Source organism: Lingula anatina, chromosome 8 (assembly GCF_051362555.1).
Source record: "Lingula anatina isolate TDL-2025a chromosome 8, LinAna3.0, whole genome shotgun sequence".
Classification (NCBI taxonomy): domain Eukaryota; kingdom Metazoa; phylum Brachiopoda; class Lingulata; order Lingulida; family Lingulidae; genus Lingula; species Lingula anatina.
In genome coordinates, this window is record NC_141774.1 from 4035137 (window position 1) to 4057922 (window position 22786).

The following is a 22786-nucleotide window of genomic DNA, read 5'->3' on the forward strand; positions in this document are numbered from 1 at the left end:
GTACTAGTGGTGATTTTTTTCATTGCAGGTGAATATTTTTTTGCAAATGGCAGGGAAAATTGGTGCTGCATAATTTGAAAGTGATCATGATGATATCAAACAACCTTTCAGAGATTGTTGTTTATGTAATTGTTTTCATATCTCTGTTGATAGGGATATGAAAGATATATTTACTGAGTATTTGCACAGGACTAAAGACACTAAAGGCAAATAGACTAGATAGTCACTTTAATTTTTCAATAATAGTTGATTATTGCTGCAAACCAATAGCTGATGGTTTACCACTTAATTGCTGGCTTACAATAGTCAAGCAGAAAGACAGAAAAGGAATGGAAAATTAAGAAAAGAAAAGAAGGGAAACAGACATTTTGCAATTTATTATACATTAATCATGTCTATATTTATTATATATTAATCAAGATTCATGAGCAAAATGTTGTAAAAGAACACACAGAATATGATATTTTGATTAATGTTAAAAATGACACTGTATTTTGAAATTACATACATTATCAGACTTGGTCACAAAGCTTTTATATGTTTTGTGACATTTTTCTTTTCATTTTATTTCATTTCGTAGAACTAGTATTCACTGTGACAAAACAGTCCATGTGTTTTTAAAAAGCTGGTGGTACTTGGTAATGAATGCAAATTAAATGTACTGGTAATGTTTACTTTTCTTTAATCTGCCAAATGTCTAGAGAAGTTCTTTAACATGAAACAACCAAAAAGTGCATTTAAATCATTGACAATCCAACACATGGTGTAGATTGTAACATCATACTTCCTTTCTTTTGAAGGTGCATTTTTACTATCATTATGTTAATTTATCATTTTTCTACTTTTATAACTGGCCAGTTAGTTGACCAACATGTTTCACTATGTTGTATATGTTGAATAAAACAATTTTAAGAAATATATATTCATTAAAATACTTTACTTCCAATGAAAACGAAAAAAATCCGCTTATCTCATCAATGTCTCACGTTACACAAATAACATAAATAAATATATATGTTAGCCAATTTAAGCTTGCACATGTACCACTGAAAATTTTAATCAAACCTTTAGATATTGTTTTTATACAAATATCAGTCATAACAACGTAAAATGGAATTGGGACTTAAACCTATACAGAAAGTCAAATAAATGAATAAGCATATAAAAGGGCATTTACAAGTATTCGCCAAAGTGGAAATAAATGAAAATGTAAACAAACATTCAGTTGGGCTCTCCTTGGCCAATCTTCCTACAAAAACAACTGAAACATTTGTTTACAAGGTTAGCTTTGAATAAAATTTTAGCCACACAGTGATGGCCTTTAAACACTTAATACATGCTCTGGAATTTCCCGCACACTTTTTAGTTTGCAAATACTGATGAAAGTTACGCTGTTGTCATGGAAAATGTCACCGCGACTAGCCAGTTTGGCGAACATAAACTCGGTTAAACCAAACATTTCCAATTAAAATATTTTAAATGATATGAAGCTTAAAAACACAATTGATATAGCATCTGATCGGAAGTATTATATGTAAACTTGTGCAGATAATATTGACATGTTTTGGTCAAATTTTCATTGTTTCACAATACGAACGCGACGTAAAATCCCTACGCCGAGACAGTATGTATCCTACTGCAAAGGTTGACCGAATCATTATTAGACTAACATTTTTCCACATGAAACGCCAAACCTTTTAAAAGTCGTGTGCCTTGTACTCCAGATACGTGGTGGAGAGGTCGACTGGCTTCAAATTCCACCTCTGATGCATTGGCCTGAGGAAAGTGCCCGACTATTCCGTACGGTCCGTAGGTCTGTCGATTGGTGAAGAATTGCAGAATATTAAATACCGCCTGACCGCGCAAAGCTGCATCGTAGAAAGTTTCGAGGTGGACCCTAAAAGTGTCATATTAAAGACATTGGAGAGGGCTTTTCAACATTCCAATTTTACTATAGCACTTTTCAATGCATTTAATGACAATTAAAAGTTTATATGCAAAATGGCCAGATACAGTTTAAGACAGCAAAAAAAGTGCATGCAATGATGAGGAGAAGTAGCAAATCTAAAGCAGACGAGAGGGATTGAAAAGGTTCTACAGTATATAACATATCATTCTTACGTGTTTGTATAATCAGTAATTCATTTAAAGGACTCTTATGAATGTTAATTGTACTTGTACTTTCACAGATATTCTTTTCTCATAACACTTTGCAATATGGATTTTATTTCTGTAAAATTATTATTATTATTATACACACTTGGTGAAGTAAAGTTAGGGTAAGGGCTAACCCTAACCCTCTATCTGTAATTATTATAATTAAAATTTATTATTATTTTATTATAATTATTACTTTTACGGTAATGTGCCTTGAATTTCGACCAGTGAGCAGTTTTGCGCGATCTTGATTTTCGTGAATTTCGTACACCTTAAAATCGGCCATCGGGCTATTTTGGCGCTCATAAAGATCTACAGCTAGACTTCACCTAAGCGTCCGAGCAAGAAGTTACAGCGCATCGTATTCATTGTAAACTAAGAAATAAAACATTTAATTGCTCGATTCTCCGTCCAAATAGCCGTTTTCTTGCCTAGAGTTGACGCATTCCTGTGCTTCGGCCACCTTGTACATCATCTACACCTAGCATTGCCATGCTGGAAACAGCAGAAGACTACAATAACACCTGTGGCGTGCGGTTCCTGTCACGCGCACTTCTTGTTTCCGCAAAAGATGAAAAGGGTTAATTTTAACGTCTAGATTACCTATCAATCGCGCGAGCGTGTTTGTTTGAAGATGGTTTAAATGACAAAACGTACACACTTTTCACTTGGCGCAACTATTTGCAAGGAAATTGTCGGACAGCTGCTGGCCAAGATTGGGTTGCCTGAGCGAAAAAAGTGGTTGCAAAACGCAACCGTGGATATCGAGCCCTGCACCCAGGGGCCACCCCTCCCAACCTAGTATATTTGATTGAAGACAACAATCGGCAGTCATCGTGTTCGCAGCGCACGGCGGGGAGAGACCGTAATACACAGTTCGGCTGCCGTAGTGAAGGCTACCTGTGCACCGCACATACCGATCTGCGGCCGTAGTGGCCTCCCTGCACGGCGGAGAGAGGCCGTAATGCCAAAGCAGCTTCTGCAGTGAAGGCTACGTATGTGTCGAAGACACCGACTCACGCACGGCCAGGTGAGGACGCACACGCGCGTAAAGCTCCGCCCGACTTCAACGGTAAAGGCAATGAGCCGCAGAAGACCCTAATCGCCGATGAAGCCTACCTGTACGTGCGCCACAGACTTAGTGGCTGACGTCTTGGTTTCATCGCACAGAAAGGAGCAACGGTAACACTAAGCCATCCACAGTGAAGGTTATCTGGCCGTGGTAGACGCTTATCGCCGGCTGTCTCTCCCGTCCACTCCCGTTCTGAGCGCCAGGATCGTTTTCGAAAAACGACTAGTTTTTGGCTGCCAGAATCGCTTTTAAAAAAGGACACTACTGATAACGATGGTGTTTCGTGTCCCTTTCCGACAGTACCACTCGTTATCTAGCACCTTGGGCCGTACTCAGTGATCAGGTGAAAGTACGTGTATCCCTTGGGTCGCAATTACCGACATTTACCTATCATACATAATTGTAACTCTAAATAGATCGTTGGGATAACGTAACATAAGGCCTACCGACGAACAGACAATTTCCGGTTATATTTGACAGAATTCCATGAAATTCGAACGTTTGGAAGTACTTAGCACCTCCATTTCATGAATTTCCTCCAAAACGATCTTTTCCCAAATTTAATCATTTTTAACTGTTCGAAATTTATGGCACATTACAATGTACACACCTTTTGATGTATTCATTCTGGGCGAAGTGCTTTATTGTCTCCACGCCGCCGAGACCCCCTGCTAAGTGACCTTCTCTCCCTTGGTAAAAAAACTGAAGTCTAAAATAAAACAAAACGAAAAGAAACTATAAATATATTGGTTTGGTGAAAAGTATTAATCTTTTGACCCCTATCGGTGTGAATGAACTTCATGCCATTTTTAAACTTGTACAAGTCTTGACGCTTCGAATTCCATTTCTTGCAATGATTTGCCTCCACGCTATTCAAATCGCAAGCCTTTTTAACTAATAGCAGTTTAAGTATTAATATATTCCTGGGATATTCCAGTCAGTTCAAAGTGAAGCAGATAAAAACTAAGCTTTTATCCTGGCAAAAAATCGTTTTATTTACCTTTGAAAATACCACCTTAGACTGGGTTCCCATAAACGCACTGTACTAGCTTGGACGATCTAGCTCTACGGGGGTTCTAGTTAGGGTTCTTTAAGCGTAATCAGATTCAATGTCTGGCACACACCCCCGAGTATCTAGGCGGCCACATATACTGAATGCAATTAAGTGAGAGTCCCCCAAGAGTTATATCGATCTAGCTAGTACGATGCGTTTATGGGAACGCTCTCTTACCCGTCTATGAGTAGTCCATGTTGAACTCTGAATCCTGTGATCTTTCCGGTCCTAGCAATAGCGGCGTCATTGAATTGGGAGTCTCCCTCTGTCACTTCACCATAAGGACCGAATATAACGTCACATGGCGCTGGCACTTATAATATAATATAATATAATATAATATAATATAATATAATATAATATAATATAATATAATATAAAGTAACGTAACTTAACGCAACGCAACGCCATGCAATACAATACAATAAAATACAATAACGTTACGTTTGTATTGTTTTGTAATATTATGTACTCTTTTCCTACGTGTGCGAGGCACATTGAAGAAAATACCTAAATTCACCCAATCCTCTTCATCAGCATCACGGTTTTCCACGGTGGTATTCCCAGCACTGGCATTAGCATAGATCTCACAGCTTTTACTGACGCTGTGGTAGTTAGCTCCAGAACACATATCCTTCCCTCTGCAGAAATCGGCACACTCAACAACACTGGACTCATGCTGAGTGTCAACCACGGTCCCTGCTCCCCGCAGTCCACTTGTCACATTGAACCGTCCTTCCCTGACAGTGACACTAACTGATGACAAAAAGAAAAGAAAGGTCGCGCCTAGTGGTTTTAGTGCCGAACAACAAGCCATACTGTCAAGGAGTTTCTGTGTTCTTTAAATGTGGCATTCGCCGCCTAGCTCGCGTTCTCTTCAGAGGCGTGGTCAATCGAAAACGTATTTACCGTGTGGCTATGGAAAATTTGCCGAATTGAGGCTCAGATCAAGGCGAGACAAATATGTAACAGGATACAAATCAAAGACGCCTGTAATTAACTTCTATTATTGTTGGAATATAGAATAAAATTAAAAGCGTTTCAATTGTATGGGTTCTATAGGAACAGGCGAATTGATGGACTTAATTTACGTAATATCCGGACCATAGCTTCGATACACTTCCGCACATTAACACTGCCAGCCGGTTACGGATATCGGATACGGATACCGGATACGGCCAAAACGCAGACTCAAAGAAATGATTGAATAGATGTTTTTGACTATGTCAACATATATGCGCGTGAAAAACCAAAGTGATTGTCAGGTACCTTGCAAGTCTGTACCTTGTCATCCGTGACTTTATAACGATTTCATATAATGTGAGCACCACACAGTCACCAGACGCAGGTGCACGTGTACGAGATTTTCAAGCAGAGAGAGTTTTTCGCTGAAGGAATATTTTCATTTTTAGACAACCGTTTTTTATTGTTTTTGGAAAGAGCTAGCAGGGGAATTTGGTATTACTTCATGTAGTACGTCTATTGCTGCAGTTTGTTGGTACATTTGATAAATGTAAAAACACTGACATCCCGCGGTCCCGTAGCCCAGGGGTCCAAGGGTGGTCAAGGTTTCAAATGAGTCCCCTTCCCTCTGTCCAAAAAAGAACCCCTCTTTTAAAATTGCTGGCTATGGGCTTTCCTGTGATAAAATGTATTGACTTACATGTCATTGTTTCTTCGCCGCTGAGACCTGCAAAGTGACCTTCTCTAACCTTGGTAAAAAAAATCAAGTCTGATATAAAAGGAGAGGAAAAAAAAAGAGACGAAAAGACAGAAAATTATTGGCCAGCAACATAAGTGCAGCCTGTTAATATTCAAAATGGCGGCACCCTGAAATGCTAAAAATGAAACGTGGGGGCTGTAATAACATAATTATTTATTGCCCTATGCACCTACGCATTGCATTTTTAATAATGCATCAACAATTATAAAACTGAATTTTGCTCCCGGCCCCGAACAGATTTTGAGTGGTGATGCAATACTTTTCAACCCCGCTGAGAATCGTCACTATCACATCGCGTACTAGGCAAGAGCGGTGTCGCGTCTGATACTGTGAAATGCGTACTGACACACACCTTGGAAATGGGTAGTGTGGTCTGATCTACCGGTGAATTCAGGATCATTCGGTGTCGAGTCTGGCAGTTGGGTAGGCCTGACAGTTGGTCATATTTTTGCTTCTCACCATGGTCTGTGACTTTGGAGTGGTAACTTTGTTGTTGTTTGTAAGGTGCTCATTTATTTTGGCTTACGAATGTCTTTGGTATGGTTATTTACTCTTCACTCTCTCTCCCTCTATATATAACAGGTTTGAGATAACTTTTTCGGTGAAAGGCACCGAAAGGATGAGTGCTTGTAACCACTGGCAAAGTTCCCATAGTCAAATTTATAAAATAATTTGGTATTTTAAAGTTTATGCATATATTTTTTGCGTGAAGAAATATTATTTGGTTTGAGGCATCGTTACTTAGTATTTTTAATGAGTTATATATCCGTCTATGAGTGCTCCATCTTGAGGCCTGAATCCTGTGATCTTTCCGGCCCAAGCGATAGCAGCGTCATTGTATTTGTACTGAGAGTCTTCCTCTGTCACTTCACCATAAGGACCGAATATAACGTCACATGGCGCTGGCACGTTTAATGTAATGTAATGGAATGAACCATAACGCAACGTAACGCAACGCCATGTAGTGCACTACAATACAATGCATGTACAATACAATACAATACAATACAATACAATAGCGGAACGTAATGTGAGTATAGTTTTGTAACATTGTATGCTCTTTCAAAAATGATAAAATAATAATACAAGAAAGTGATTAATTACTCATTAATAAGGCTAATTCTACACTCTAAAGCTCGGGAACGCGTCGTAAACATGAAACAGAACACATTTTAAGTGTGCAAATGTTACATTTTGAGAACGCTTTAAACAGTGTTCTGGCGCTAGAACAGTAAGCGTTGTGAAATATAGATAACATTTTCATGTTCTTTTTTGTGTTTTGTTTAGAACAAATTTACATGTAAATTCAGAACAAATTTTAAGTGTGCCAATGTTACATTTTGAGAACGCTTTAAACAGTGTTCTGACGCTAGAACAGTAAGCGTTGTAAAATATAGAACACATTTTTATTTTCTTTTTTTGTGTGTGTTTTGTTTAGAACACACTTACATGTAAATTTAGAACACATTTTACGTGTTCAAATGTTACTTTTTGAGAACACTAAGAAGTCTTATGAAGCCGACAAATATCTTCACATCAGTTCTAAAGTCATATGAAACCGACAAATATGCTGATTACACAATATCATCTAAGTGATTACTAAATGATCGTTCTGAATACAAGTAGTAAACAAAGCTCAAAAATCGTATATTGATACTTACATGCGCATCAGCTTGACTTGCCTAAAACGTATTACAAACGATCGGATTATTGAAAGAAAGTGCCAAACTTCTAGGCTAACAACATCCTGAAATTCGCATCAACACTAGCAACACAGGCACTTTTTATCTGTATACAGTCTAAAAATACATGTGGATCAGTGTATAAATTTAGAGGATCCGGATGTGCGTGGTTTATATACCAACTGCGATACCAAGATAAATATATATACAAATGTGTCACAAGCCAGATCCAAAACCAGTCCACCTCAAAATAGGGATGTGGTCTGGGCCACTTAGGAAGTGAGTTAGATTGGGATCTGGCCTGTGACGTGTCAATATATATATAGTGAAAACAGTTGAAATAGCACATATAGAACGCTAGCTGGCTGGCAGGCAGGCGGCAAACATCGGAGAGGACAAGACAAACGTAAGGTATGTATGAAATCACTGGAGGTTTGAAAAATTCAGTTCAGTTGATATCAGTGTTACCATAGACAGCTTTCTGTCAAAAATCTCCCCCCACCCTTCTTTCTTGTGTTCCAGGGTAGATGGCAGGAATTGCGACGTTTATAAAAAATAAATCATCCACCCTGGGCCAAACACTAGATTCAACCCACGGTGTCGAGGCAATCCGCGATTCCCATCCCAATTCTATATATATTATATTTCAAATCGTTTCATTTACTTAAATGAAATTGCGTTACAGTTGCAAATTGCGTTTACATATTTCTGTGGTTGCAAACTACGGCTTTACAACTTTCTTGTGGAATGACTTTCCAGGCTGTGACTGGGACAAGCTAATTTAAGCTCTCATCGTTCACATGCATTAAAACCAAGTAACAGGATATCAATTAAGTGCTCGGGTGAGGCGGAAGCATTATAAGCAATATACTTGAGACACAAGGTCACTTTGCAACATAACTTTTTCAATTAATCAATTTTTTTTCTATATATATACCATATCATAGACGAACACCAGTGAAGACAATACGTTCATACGGCTACAATATCCTGCAAGCCCGTTGACATCACAAATCAACCACGTTAATTAACAAGTAACCCCCCCCCCCCTGCACGCCATATTAGCAGGTTTCCAAAATAAAGACCGCAGATAATACAGAATTCCCATTTATTCATTCATACAAGTTTGTTAATATAATTGAAACGTACAGTTTACTTTGCTGGATTATACTTACAGTACAAAAACATAATATTTGAAAAAAAAAAAAAAAAACGTAGGGTCAACAAGACAGGTAGGTACTTTTGTACCATTATGCCACGAAGTCGCAGACAATATCTTATTTGGAGATGAAGTGGCATTTTATCCTATGAAGTCGATTTGTCAGTAAAATCAAGGCAGTTACCCCATGGAGTGGTAAAATACCATGAAGTATCTTAGCACGTGTCTTTTGTGACCTCATTCAGGACAAGCTTAGTCAACCCGCTGACTACAAAAAATAAAAATAAATAATAAAAAAATCTACATCATTTCCTGGTTTGAAAATCGGAGATGAATAATGTAATGACTCTTATAATCAGCTGCAGTACTGTTGGAACACCCACTGGGAAACTTTCACTCTCTCTCTCTCTCTCTCTCCATGTGTCAACTTTTTCGCTGTTCACTTTATATGCAACGCATCCCGTACTAAAGATAATTTGGAACTGTTGACCTTAACATTATATATTCGCTATTACAGTACCATTCTATACAGAAAAGCATGGCACGTGTGGAAGACCCGCCGTCGCATTCGTATTTCAACGCAGAAGTCTTAACAAAAAGAGAAAATCCAGGTAAACATTTAACCTTACATATATATACCAGGCGAGTTATCTGTAAATAATGAATAATGTCAGCAATATCAGGAACAATATACAGGCGATGTTTAAGTCAGTTAAAACAGCAGTGACCCATGAATAAAATATGTTGCTTCAGTGTACGTGACCGACTAATATTAAAGCTGAGATATTAGTGCAAAGATGTTTAAGGTGACTTGTATAATACATTCGAAACGTAGTATGGCTAGAGAGGATATGTATAATTAAAGATAAATACATTCACCCCATTTTCCATGTTATGTCAGTAATCAGATACGGTCAAAGCGGCAGCCTCCCCCCTGTGTCTCTCTCTCTCTCTCTCTCGTCAAGGTTTTTGTGTATAAATTTCATGGTAATGCCTCTAGTCGCAGCGGATATCTTAGTCTAAAGTAATTCTTATGTAGATTAGTTAATTTTACAGGCAATCACGGTTGTTTTTCCAGAAGAGCCACCCCTAACAGGGTTAACCGGTTCAGATTCGAGTAGAGAAACAGTCGAAAACTACACAAATACGGCCTATTATTTAGATACAGAGCCTTTCTACACGCCATTGGATCTCGAAACAACTCCGAATCATCCTACGTACGACTATGTGGACCCGAGTGGATCAAACCATATTCCAACAGAGAACGAGCGGTTTCCGTCCACAAAACACAAACCGGATACTGTAGTGCGGTCGTTGATACGGGAGAGATGTCTTCTGCGGGCTGTGGTTGTCGTCTGCTGCCTAATGATAGTAACTCTCGCTGTCGGATTCATACCTGCATCAAGTAAAACATGCACATATACAACTCCAAATACCGAGTCTTTCTCTGTTCAAGGGAATCGATCGTATCCTAAACTTTTACCAGGTAATGTGGTTCTTGCTCCTGCCAAACATATATGCTTATATTGCCAGTAGGCCTACATATAAGTTTCTTTTTTTTTTCATAAGCAGCTGTAAACTCACTATAGAAATAGAAAAAATATATATATATATATATTTGGCATCTTAATCATGACTTACTAATTTTGAAACAGGCACAGTTCTTCCATTTTGTATTAACCACAAGTTTTACGGAATCATTAAAAGTCATTGAACTTGGGGCTGTCACAAGGGAATTTACATTGGCGACAGTAATAGGTAACAGGGAACAGGTTATATGAGTTATGAATTAAGGACATACGGGTATGGAATCTGATATGGATATATGTTGCTGTAACTGCAACACGTGGAGCAGTGATTAGTGCGAGATGTGTTCATGTCACATGACATTCGGGTATATAGTTGAGATCCCGCCCTTACATTTTCAGTTTCAGCAACACGGGTCTCCGGGATCATATAGTTTTATGTTTTCATTAGTTTTCATAAGTTTTCATTAGTTTTAGTTCAAATCAACTCAATTTTGTTTCTGTTCACATTCATTTATGCAGTAAAGACATTATATACTCCAAGACAGTTTTCCGAGTTGTTGTCACGGCAACAGTTGCACTTTGAGAGCATGATACAAAATTGTCTATTCAGGTATTTCTTACCCATTCATTCAAAGCAAATACACGAAGCGCCCCCCCCCCCCCGAATTTATTCTTTGAGTAAATGTGTGGTTCGTCTCTTGGGATCAACGAGGGCCATCTAGTCATTCTGCGAGCTAGTTCTTTGAGTGGCTGGAAAGGCCAATTTGTGCTTGAAAGAATTACCTGCAGTATGGGCAATGAATTGTGGCTGCTGTTAAAGGCTTGCTGGAACTGGTTTTTCTTTTTTGGGCTGTCTTTATTTTTTGCCTTGATAATTCGGTTGGTTTCAAAGGCTTCGGCGCCATAGTGAACATCTGAAAGCCCCTGCAGTCTGTTCATTGCATACATCTCCCAGATGTCATTGCATACATCTCCCAGATGTCATCACTTCTCAGTCAGCATTATGCCACCATCTTTGTAGACACCAGCTGTGATGGAGTCCGAGCCGGGTGGTTTGACACTGGATAGCTGGGAAATAGCTTTATGGATCTCCTACAAAGTTGGAATATCATCCAATGTCTCATTATTTGCACCTGGGGGAGTCGGTCGATGGCATCATCATTGATGGTGGAGGGGCGGTTCAGTGCAGTGTCAAATTGTTCCTCCCACCTTTCAAGGATCTTGTCATAGAATACAGAACCATCAGCACTGGGGAGAGGGGCAAAACCAGAGGTAGTGGGATCATAGACTTCTCTCAAGACATTGTAGAAGTCCTTCATGTCCTTGTGGTCTGCGAAGCTCTCTATCTCATCAGCTTTGGAACACAACCAGAAGTCTTGCACCTGACGTAACTTAACCTGTACTTAGTTGGGTTCTCTCTTCAATATATATATATATATATATATATATATATATATATATATATATATATATATATATATATATATATATATATATCTTTGACTGAGACTTGGGATCCTTAACGTATGCTCTGTAGGCTTGGTTTTTGATATCTAACAGCTCCTTGATCACAGTACAGTTGTCATCAAACCAGTCTTTGTGCTTCCTAGTAGAAGGGCATAGGCATTCCATAGCAGTGTTATAAAATGTCTCATGATGCACCCCATGCTGCTTTCTCTCTCTGGTTGTCTTTTACAGTGGACTCAATGTTTTTTTCCAATGTGTCAACAAAGTTTAGCTTGATGTTGTTTAGTTTCAGCTTGTTGACATCCAGGCGTTCGGGCGCTTTCATACCTTGAGGACAAGACAGTGAGTTCAACGGTGTGCAATTCTTCTTCACTTTATTTTGATTATTATGATATATCTGGTCCGTATAGTCAATGGGGTTGGGGGGGGGGGGGGTCGAAAGAACACTTTTTTGCCGGAAATGGTTCACTTTGGGTAGAATTTTATCTAGGTTCTTGAAGGTTTCATGGTAAACCCGCATGAAAATGCAGTAGTATCGAAGTAGCAAAAAAGCATTAACGCAGTAGTGGTTTGGAGCAGAGTTTGTACAGAGAGGAGCATTAATGCAGTAGATTAGCAGCATGATAGAAGCATGTTTCAAATATGCTAATTAGCTCCCAAATCGAAGCAGATTTGAAGCATGTTTACAGTATGATTGCAGTAGTCTACTGCGGTTTGCAGTATGATTGCATTAGTCTACTGCGCTGGAGTATCTACTGCGTTTTGAGGCCTACCCAACTACCAGACTCGGCACCTACGGATCCAGAATAAACCGGTATATCAGACCACACTACCGGTTTTCAAGGTGTGTGTCAGATCGCATTACAGAGTATCATACCCCATCACAAATTTTGTAAGCCTACCTGTCATCCGGGTATCGCGCATCGTTTTCGTCAAGTAGGAGTCGTATGAATACAACAACATGGAAATCGGCAATCCTCGGCTCATTCCGCAAGCTCCATACTATTGTCGAGTGCGGAGACATCGGAGTAGTTCCGAGTGACAACATGGCGACAGACGACTCACTGAATCTTGTCCAGAAAAATATTTAACCACCGACAGAATATGCTTCCGCTATCAAAATTAGGTCTACTTTTCTAAATGAATATATAAGTTTGCATGTTCTTATTTACAAAACATCATTGGCTATGTTCGAACCTAAATTTTATGTTAAAAACTGCGGTATTGTCAGATTTTTAGCATAAACAGGGAAAATTGCAGCAGCGCATGAATCTAGATGAGATGCACTACTTTCCAACCCCGCTTTAGACCACGGTGGAAGTGAAGAACAAAAGATTCAGACGTGGTGTAAGTCGCATAACCGCACGTCTCGCATGAATGCGTTATAACCCGCTAATGGACCCGTGGTCTAAATAAGATAGATCCCTCGTCAGCGAGGGTTATGTGACATCCACTCGTGCTTCGCACTCGTGTATGCCACATAACCCTCGCTGACTCGGGGTCTATCTATTACTAAGATCATCGTTATCACACCGCACACCAGGCAAAATCGGTGTGGTGGCTGATACTCTGTAATGCGATTTGACACACACCTTGAAAACGGGTAGTGTGGTCTGATATACCGTTTTATTCTGGATCCGTAGGTGCCGAGTCTGGTAGTTGGTTAGGCCTGGTTTTCTTGCGGGAAAAAGCACAGCTCCCGTTTTCAGAATAAGCTCACCCTTTTGAAATTGCTGGCTATGGGCCTGTTTATGCAATAAATATCTTCTCTCTTTCAGAATGTCCCCCCACCTTTTCCGGTGCCAACAATTCCTGCTACTTTGTCAATTCGAAAACTAGGCAAAATTGGACAGAATCTCAAGCATTTTGCCAGATGTTAGGCGCTAACTTGGTGGCCATAGAGTCCCGTGCGGAGAACGAATTCATCATCAATATTTTGAGACTAAACAACTTCCGTAAGTACCTGCGTAAAACGCCAGGCGTGGTCCAGTGTCACGAAACTGTGGGTCCGCGTGAAAGAAAGTCCGTCCTCCTTATAGTTACAATGGTTAGGGTTAGTCTGACCTAAGTGGGTCAAAATCTAGGGCGAGGCTCACCTGTACAAAGTAATGGGAAGCGGACTCTCTGTCACGAGGGACTTTCTGATACATGACACCTGCACACAATAAACACAAAAATGATAAAAATATAAATACAATGCCGTATAACAAAGCATAAATTGAAATAAAGAAAAATTAATAAAATTAAATAGGAATACGTGAAAAAAAATGACTGAGCTCGAGTAACACGCGGTTACGTCACGATATTTTTTTCGTGCTTCTTAGGTCGATATTTCTTAGGTCATTCTTGTTTATCTCATTACTCGCCACAGTACTGCATTAATACTTGTAGGAAAAAGTGTAAAAGGGATGTAGTGATGTACTGTGCTAAGTTCAGATGTAGTTGGGTTACCAAATTTATGGCGCCCCTAATTAGTATTTTTTTTCTTCTGTTTACCATTTTATAAACACTGAATTGATCCCTATGAAATATAGAATTCCTTCGTCTAAACGACCATGCTGTTTGAAACCCCTGTCACACTTATTAGGAATCAGCAGGAATCAAGCAGAACCAGCCGGAATGACTAAATTTAAAATTTCGTACTACATTCGGGAAGAAATTCCAAATTGACCTAAATTCTCGTAAGAATGCCGTTGGAATACTCAGAATGCGCTTGAATCCGCCTGGAATGATTCGTGCACATTTCGGCTGTATTAGCTCGCAAATGCAGCTCGAATGTAGTTGGAAAATTAGGAATATCAATAATGCTGTCAGAATGCAGTCAGAATATTTAGCATACACTTCGAGTGTAGTTCGATTGCTGGCTGAAATAGGATCTAGATGCATTCAAGGTTGCATTCTGGCTCATTCTAGCAGGATTTGAAGTGTCTTGCCATTTTGGTTCTCCCTCGAATGTGATCAGAATGTTTCGAATGCCGTGAGAATATTTAGAATGCGGTCATAATGCAGTTAGAACACTATTTAAATGCCATCCGATGAATTTTTACTTGAAATGCACTTCGAAAGTTTTTAACATGAACAAAACATTCGGGCCGGCCACAAGGATGGGTAAAACTATTTGGAATGCACTCGGAATTCTTAGAATGCTTTTCGAATATCCAGGAACGCACAAATAATTGTCTTTCCGATGGCATTCTTGCTCATTCCGCCTCTAGTGTGATGGGGGTATTAACGCACATTTTTTAATTGTACGCACATGACTAAGCAAATACATGTATTAAATCAACTATTAATTAGCTTTATTTCCAATTTCACATTGGTGTTATGCAATAACCGATACATTCCGCATATCTCCTACATACCTGTAGTGTCAGAATCAATCATTTAATATATAAGTATATAGGTTAATTGATAATTTATCAGTTGAGGCCATTTTTATGAATGTCAAGCTCAGATGAGATGTATTACAGTGTCATTGTAACAAAAATACAGGACAAGGACTGCTGTAGGCAATAAAAATCTAATAATGTATTTTTCCTTTATTGTCCTTCACTTGAAGCATAAATCTATAATTTTTTCTGAGCTGAGTGCTAAATGTGGCTTTAATCTTTAATCGCAAATTTTTTTCTTTGGGTTTTAATTTTAATTTTTAACCCAAATGGTGGTTACGTTCTTCAATTACTTTCATACGAAATTCACTATTTTGAGAAATACATGCTTTCTACAGGATATTTTATCCTAAAACAGCGCAATTTTGGTCAAACCAGACATTTGGAGCAAATAAAAATACTTTTCTGTCGACTACCACGAATTAAATTAGTGAAAATTTGGTTTAAAACTGTAATGATAGAGCCAGGAATTGCTAAAGGGAGGAGACTGTAAGACAACAGACGAGGACAATTGCACTATAATATGAAGGGTGCAGGGATGGAGAAATGACTTGCTCTTGTCATTATACACATGGGGTTAGGGAAAAACGCAGAAATGGTTCGTTTGAAGTCCGGGGGGGGGGGGGGGGGGGATGAGTGAGGTGGTTGCCGAATAGCTCTCTCCGGATCAATCCTGTGTTCTAGAACATCAATGCCGTGCAGAAACCAATTGTTTAATGGAACATACTCTTTACCAGAGGTCAGCTGAGGTCAGCAGAGGTCAACTTCTCGCACACAAAAGTGCACACAATAAGCAATATGTGTGAATAGCAACTTAAAAACAATCTGTAGCCCTGGCAGAATGTGGGTGAGACGGAAATAACTTGAGTGCACACTTGTCACATCTACTGCAATCTAGGTCACATCCACGCCTTGTTCGGGAATCTTCGATCAATCTAATCTACATACGCTGAGACACGAAATCACCATGTATTATCTGTTGGTTTAATATAGCCATGAAGACGATATTTTAAGTCAACACATTTTATCATGGGACAGGCCCATAGCCAAATATTTTCAAAGGGGGGGGGGGGGGTCTTTTTTTAATGTGGACATTTTACCATGAAACTTTCGTGTACCTAGATAAAATCTCACCCAGATGGAACCTTTTCCCGAACCCCCGAACCCCCCCCCCCCGCGAATTATAATTATTATGAGAGAAGAATATCTGTTAAAGTACATGTACAATTAACATTCATAAGAGTTCTTTAAATGAATTACTGGACATTCAAACACACAAGAATGATATGTTAAATAATACGTTTTCAATCTCTCTCATCTGTATTAGATTTACTTCTTCTCCACATCATTGCATGTAATTTTTGCTGTTTTGAACTGTTTCTGGTCATTTTGCATATAAACTTCCCAGTGTTATTAAATGCATTAAAATGTTCTTCAAAAAGAATCGCAAAGTAAAAAAAAAGCCCTCTCCAATGTCTATAATATGCCACTTTTAGGGTCTACCTCGAGACTTACGACGATGCAGCTATCCGCGGTCAGGTGGAATTTAATATTCTGCAATTCTTCACCAATCGACAGACCTACGGACCGTACGGAATGACCGGGCTCTCTCCTCAGGTCAATGCATCAGAGGTGGAATTTGAAACCACTCGACCTCTTCACCACGTATCTGGAGTACAGGGCACACGACATTTAAAAGGTTTGGCGTTTCATGTGGAAAAAATGTTAGTCTAATAATGACTCGGTCAACATCTGCAGTAGGACACATACTACTTTCTTTAGTTGCCTCGGCAAAAATACATCGTTTGTTCACGCGCCATTAAGTTACAAGGCGTTCGTTTTGTGAAACAATGAAAATTTGACCAAAACATGTCAATATTATCTTCATAGTTCAATATCTAATACTTCCGATAAAATGGTATATTAATTGAGTTTTTAAGCTTCATACTATTCATAATATTTTAATTGGAAATGATTGATTTGACCAAGTTCATGTTCGCCAAACTCGCACGTCGCGGTGACAACATCGTAACTTTCATAAGTATTTGCAAACTAGTGAAGTGTGCTGGAGATTCCAAAGCCTGTATATATCAAGTGTTTAAAAGCCATTATTGTGTAGCTAAAAGTTTATTCGAATCTATCCTTGTAAACAAATGTTTCAGTTGTTTAAGTAGGAAGATCGAGTCAAATCCAAGATTTGACGTCATGCATCGACCAAGACGAGCCCAACTGAATGTTTATTTACACTTTCATCTATTTCCATTTTGGCAAATACTTGTGTTAAATATGGTCGGTAACCCTACTTTATTTTGATATATGCTACTTTCTGTATGTTTTTATTTCCAATTCCATTTTAGGATGTAATGACTGATATTTGTACAAAAACAATATCTAAAGATTTGGTCAAAATGTTTTTCATGTGCAAGTTAAAAAATCCTTACATATATATTTATAAATGTTATTTGTGTAACATGTGACAATGATGAGATTAGTGGATTTTCTTCATATTCATTTCAGTAAAGTATTTTTAATGAATATATATTTCTTAAAAATTCTTTATTCAACATATACATGTACATGTACAGCATACTGTAACATGTTAATCAATTAACTGGCAAGTTATAAAAGTAGAAAAAATGATATATGGTATCATTTTCTTTAAGAATAAATTGAAGGAAGAGCTTATTTTGGCATTCATGTAGCAGAAATTATTGGCACATATAAAGTAGGGGGCATTCTGAAAGAGAGAAAAACGTATATTGCACATATGATATTATTTTCTCAAATAATAAATTGAAGGAGGAGCTTATTTAGGCATTTATGTACTTGCCTAAAAGAAATGGGTAGGGAATACCGTAAGAAACAGCTTTCGATCCTGCTCTCAAAGAGCACATTCAAAACAGAATGTCCGAAGATCTTCTGATCCACGGATCAAAATATGGCGGACCCTACATGAAAGAAAGAAAGAAAAGCCGACTAATCGGCTGATGGTCAACTAGCCTCCACACGCGCTATTAAAAGGATCACGGTTGCGATGTTTCATTGTTAGACCCTGCAAGGACGGTGAGTGTGGAGGCGCGGAAAATATCAGCGGATTAGTCGGCTCTTCTTTCAATTGATCCGTGGATGAGAGGACCCTCGGATCTGCTGTTCTGAATGGCTTCAAAGTGCAATATATGCCCATAGTAGATTCTATATCCTTATGTTCAATAATTCAAAACAATTATTCAAACTTGTTTCTGGGAATTTCTGTCGGATATCCCCTGTCCCTTTTCACTCTCGACAATGTAAATTGCCTTGTGGGAGCTCCAAGTTCAAAGACTTTTGATGATTCCGGAAAACTTATTTCTACGTGTGTGTAGCTAGATTTGTATTTAAGGCAATATAATCGAAAACTTTCAAATTCTAAGTTTACAGCTGCTTATTGCAATTGAATAAAAACAAAAACAACAAACTTATAAGTAGGCCTACTGATAATATACGCATACGTTTGGCAGGGAAAAGAAAAAAACCCACTTGGTAAAAGTTTGTCAGACGATCGATTTGTGCATGTGTGACTTGTTACAAAGATAAATCTGAAAGCGATGGTAAGTGTCACTAGGCAGCAGACGACAACCGCAGCCCGCAGACGACATCTCTCCCGTATCAACGACCGCACTACAGTATCCGACTTGTGCTTTGTGGACGGAAACTGCTCGTTCTGTGTTGAAATCTGGTTTGATCCATTAGGGTCCACATATATCATGTTGGACTGCCGTTGGGCGCACTTGGAGAAACTGTTAAAGTTTGAATGAAGGATTTTTAAGAAGAAGTAACATGATAATAACAATTTAAGTTTATTTTTGTAAAAATTACACTTTTTTGGTTGATTTTGTTAAGTTAATAAATTGTTAAATTCTAAATTGTACTATTGATTTTTGCCGGCGTCAATGGGTACTCTGAACCGAAACAATATATGCATTATGTATATACTTATGTAGACCTCACCTCACTAGAATCGTCGCTTACGGTATATTATTTAGTACTAAATTCATGCCCAAACTAGCTCCAGATAAATGAGTGGCAGGAATCGCACTTCATCGAATGTATGTGAGAGTAACTCTCGCCTATTCCAACTCCGACAGTGAACGTAGAAGGACTGGTTGAGTTGAGAGTGCATGAAAACAACTTCGGACTTTTTCGCTCTGGTAGTCGACTTCACGGAGAAAATTGAAAGAGAATTAACTTAATGATAAGCTAACTTAATGATACCCGGTATATAAGGAGGACTTTAGTGTGCACTGTCTAATTTGATTCAACGCAAAATATGTTTTCCAAAACAGTCCTGACAGCAACTTAGAAGAGCCATTAAGGCTGTATTTTATTGTCGCAACTTTTGAAGAAGATTCGTGACAGTGAAGCGTCTTTCTGGTATGTAAAAGGTAAAAATGTGTTCCAAAATAATGCACGGTAGTAAAACAAACGTGCGCACTGAGTCAAGTTGTTTATAAATTGTCAGTGCTGTAAAGGATATTATCACCCTTCGCCAAAAACTCCTTATAAACTGCCTGACATACAATGTATGTAACATTATTGTGAGTGAGAAATAAATCTTCAATTAACATTTTCACATATGCCATCTTACGGGTGATATCATAATTGCGATTTTTTAGGGTAAAAACTGAAACATTGGTTTTCTTAAAATGTTCTTTTACCTAAGCACCCACGATCACCGTTTTAACGCCGATTTAATGACACCATTTAGCATTACAAAATCATGCCAGCGATTTTCTATACAATTTTTAGTTCAGATGTTACCGTTGATTAAGCGAAATAATGTCTTGGTTTGTGCAATTAGGGGCTCATTATTTCAAACCAGCACAAATATACATGTAGATGCATTATTAAATAGTAAGATACAGGAAAATGAAATGATCATTTTCGGAATTTGGATGATAATAAAGGGTAACATTTTCCTTCAGGATGTCTTGGATAGTAGTGAGCTCATGAAATAATAAAAAAAAAAAAAACGCGACATACTGAAATAGAAGCATGGGCCACATTTTGCGCAAGTAGAACGTTACAATTTAAACGAAAATGTAGTCGTGCCTTTGATGCAAGGGCACACATTTCAATTAAAACCTTTTTATGATTATACTGTGAGCATTTTAAGTTTTTTTATTTATTTTCTAATACCTGAGGTATTTAGATATTCAAAAATTTCCGCGTAAAAAAACTTGTTCGTCATCATCATCCTTCGCCCTAAGGCGGAATAGGAACGGCAGCAACAACACGTTTAGACCATAGTTGTTTCTCTCTTAGACTCCGTTCACATGAAAAATCTATTTTCTAAAAATGTATTTTCTATTCGCGGTATCTTGTGATCACTCTGAGCCTAGCCGCGGGGTATTCAGGGCACAGACCATGATCACAAGATACCGCGAATAGAAAATATATATTTTTTTAGAAAATAGATTTTTCATGTGAACGAAGCCTATTTGTTGAAAAGATTTCATTTGTTTGCAGACCAGTTTCATTCATGATAGAACCAAAGTAAAGCCTCGGTCACAACCGGTCGTACGGGCTCTTACGGGCTGTTTGCGTCCAAATTTTGAGCAGAATCTCACGTCCCACGCGAGTCCTTCTTACGAAATTTCGAGTTCACAGACTCTAATGCGTAAGCACGTGCGGAGGATGTTGGACATGTCCAAAAGATTCTACGAATAGCCTGCGAATAGCCTGCGAACAGCGAGGCCGCAAGCGTACTTTGTTCTCCTCGCACGGAGTTAGCAGGTGAGACGCGCGTTTTGCAAGACGCACGTCGTAAGCAATGAAGGAGCAACTGCCCTTTGTGTGTTGAGTAAAGGTGCACGTCCTCACAACTAACGAACAAAGTCGAGAGCACACCAGGAATGCATCGCACGTGCGTCACCTCCACGCCTGGTGTATAAAAGGCGTGCTCACTAAGCACGCTCGTGTCTTTACAATGAACATCGACTGTTTAACGTGTACAACAATTTTCAAAATTTTCAAATTTTTGCTCAATTTAGTTTCTAATATGCCTCTAAAAGGCAAGAGAAAGAAGCTTACATAGTAGAAAAAAAGGGAGGGGGAAGAAGAAAGAAGAAGAGAACAGGAAGCAAAACTGATGTACGCCGTCAGTACGTCAACACAAACGTGTGAGGCAAGTGTGAAGCAAAACTGACGCAAAAGGGCACTTCTTTCGCCGTGCGTTGCATTCCCTTCGTAAGTAGTGAGTGTGTGCCACATACACAGGAAGCAAGACAAACACAAGAAATGAGTACAATTTTCACGGCCATCGCTCCTTGTAATTAGCGTCCCTGCTTGAAAGGACATCTCATGTGGCCCTTGCGACTCGCAAGGCAGACTTTCCTCTACCTCTACGACCTCCACGGCCTCCGCAACACAGTGATTTACACGGGAAAGTGTAATCTGGATATGCTATGTTGTCCTTTTCTATTAATGCGACGCCCCGCAAAGAAAAATATGCGTTTTGAAACAACATCCTATAGAGTGAAACCCGTTTCAGGGATGCAACCATGGCATTTTTCATTTTTTGGAGATGTATTTGAAATGATGCATTTTGAATATGTCATTGAAAATGTCCAATTTATTTGAAACAACAGACTGAAAAGAACAACCCACTGGAACATGCGTTTTAGATATACAGTGATGATTCCATTTCATTATCGTTATGAAACAAATGGCAATAAAACGATCATTGAAAGAAACATCCATTAACCAGGAGAGCATTATAAAGCTTTCCTCTACGATGCTCTCGTCTCTTTGTTCAATCACGGAAGCTAAAGGGGCGTAAAAAAATAGTTGATAACTTATTTCATCTAAAATTTGTTTCCTCAATTTAGCAAATGCGACTGAGCGTCCTTACGATAACAGTTGTAGTTCTGTAGTGGAGAATAGTCCAGCAAAATGTTCCTTCATTAGTTGACAAATATATGTTTTTATTAATTTTTAAGTTCTAATATGGAATTTAAAAAGTCAAATTTTGACTTGAAATCATTTAGAAACGCTCTGATCAGCCCTTGCGACGAACACAGGGATTCTTGTTTACACGAGCAGTGTAATCTGGATATGCAATGTTTTCCCTTTGGGTTAATGCGACGCCCCGCAAGTCAAATACGTTTTGAAACAACATCCTATAAAGTTCAACCCTTCTATGGATGCAATCATGGCATTTTTCATTTTTAGAGATGTATTTAAAATGATGCATTTTTCATTTTTTGGGGATGTATTTGAAATGATGCATTTTGAATATGTCATTGAAAATGTCCAATTTATTTGAAACAACAGACTGAAAAGAACAACCCACTGGAACATGCGTTTTAGATATACAGTGATGATTCCATATCATTATCGTTATGAAACAAATGGCAATAAAACGATCATTGAAAGAAACATCCATTAACCAGGAGAGCATCATAAAGCTTTCCTCTACGATGCTCTCGTCTCTTGTTCAATCACAAAAGCTAAAGGGGCGAAAAAAATAGTTGATAACTTATTTCATCTAAAATGTCTTTCCTCAACTTAGCAAAT

General features: G+C 38.5%; 2 protein-coding genes across 2 annotated transcripts; one reads left to right on the forward strand and one right to left on the reverse strand.

The window, feature by feature from the left end:
- Positions 1-217: 217 nt before the first annotated feature.
- LOC147760202 (uncharacterized) lies at positions 218-6910 on the reverse strand. Its single transcript, XM_086994057.1, has 4 exons — positions 4794-6910; positions 4461-4596; positions 3840-3938; positions 218-1897 (listed from the first exon to the last, which is right to left on the reverse strand). Exons 1-4 carry the CDS (start codon positions 5098-5100, stop codon positions 1666-1668), a joined length of 774 nt encoding a protein of 257 aa, XP_086850183.1. The 5' UTR covers positions 5101-6910; the 3' UTR covers positions 218-1665.
- Positions 6911-7884: 974 nt separating this feature from the next.
- On the forward strand, positions 7885-19147 carry LOC147760203 (uncharacterized). Its single transcript, XM_086994058.1, has 5 exons — positions 7885-8099; positions 9365-9458; positions 9926-10333; positions 13622-13798; positions 16729-19147. The coding sequence occupies exons 2-5, from the start codon at positions 9386-9388 to the stop codon at positions 16830-16832; spliced, it is 762 nt and encodes a 253-aa protein (XP_086850184.1). The 5' UTR covers positions 7885-8099; positions 9365-9385; the 3' UTR covers positions 16833-19147.
- The last annotated feature ends 3639 nt before the right edge of the window (positions 19148-22786 follow it).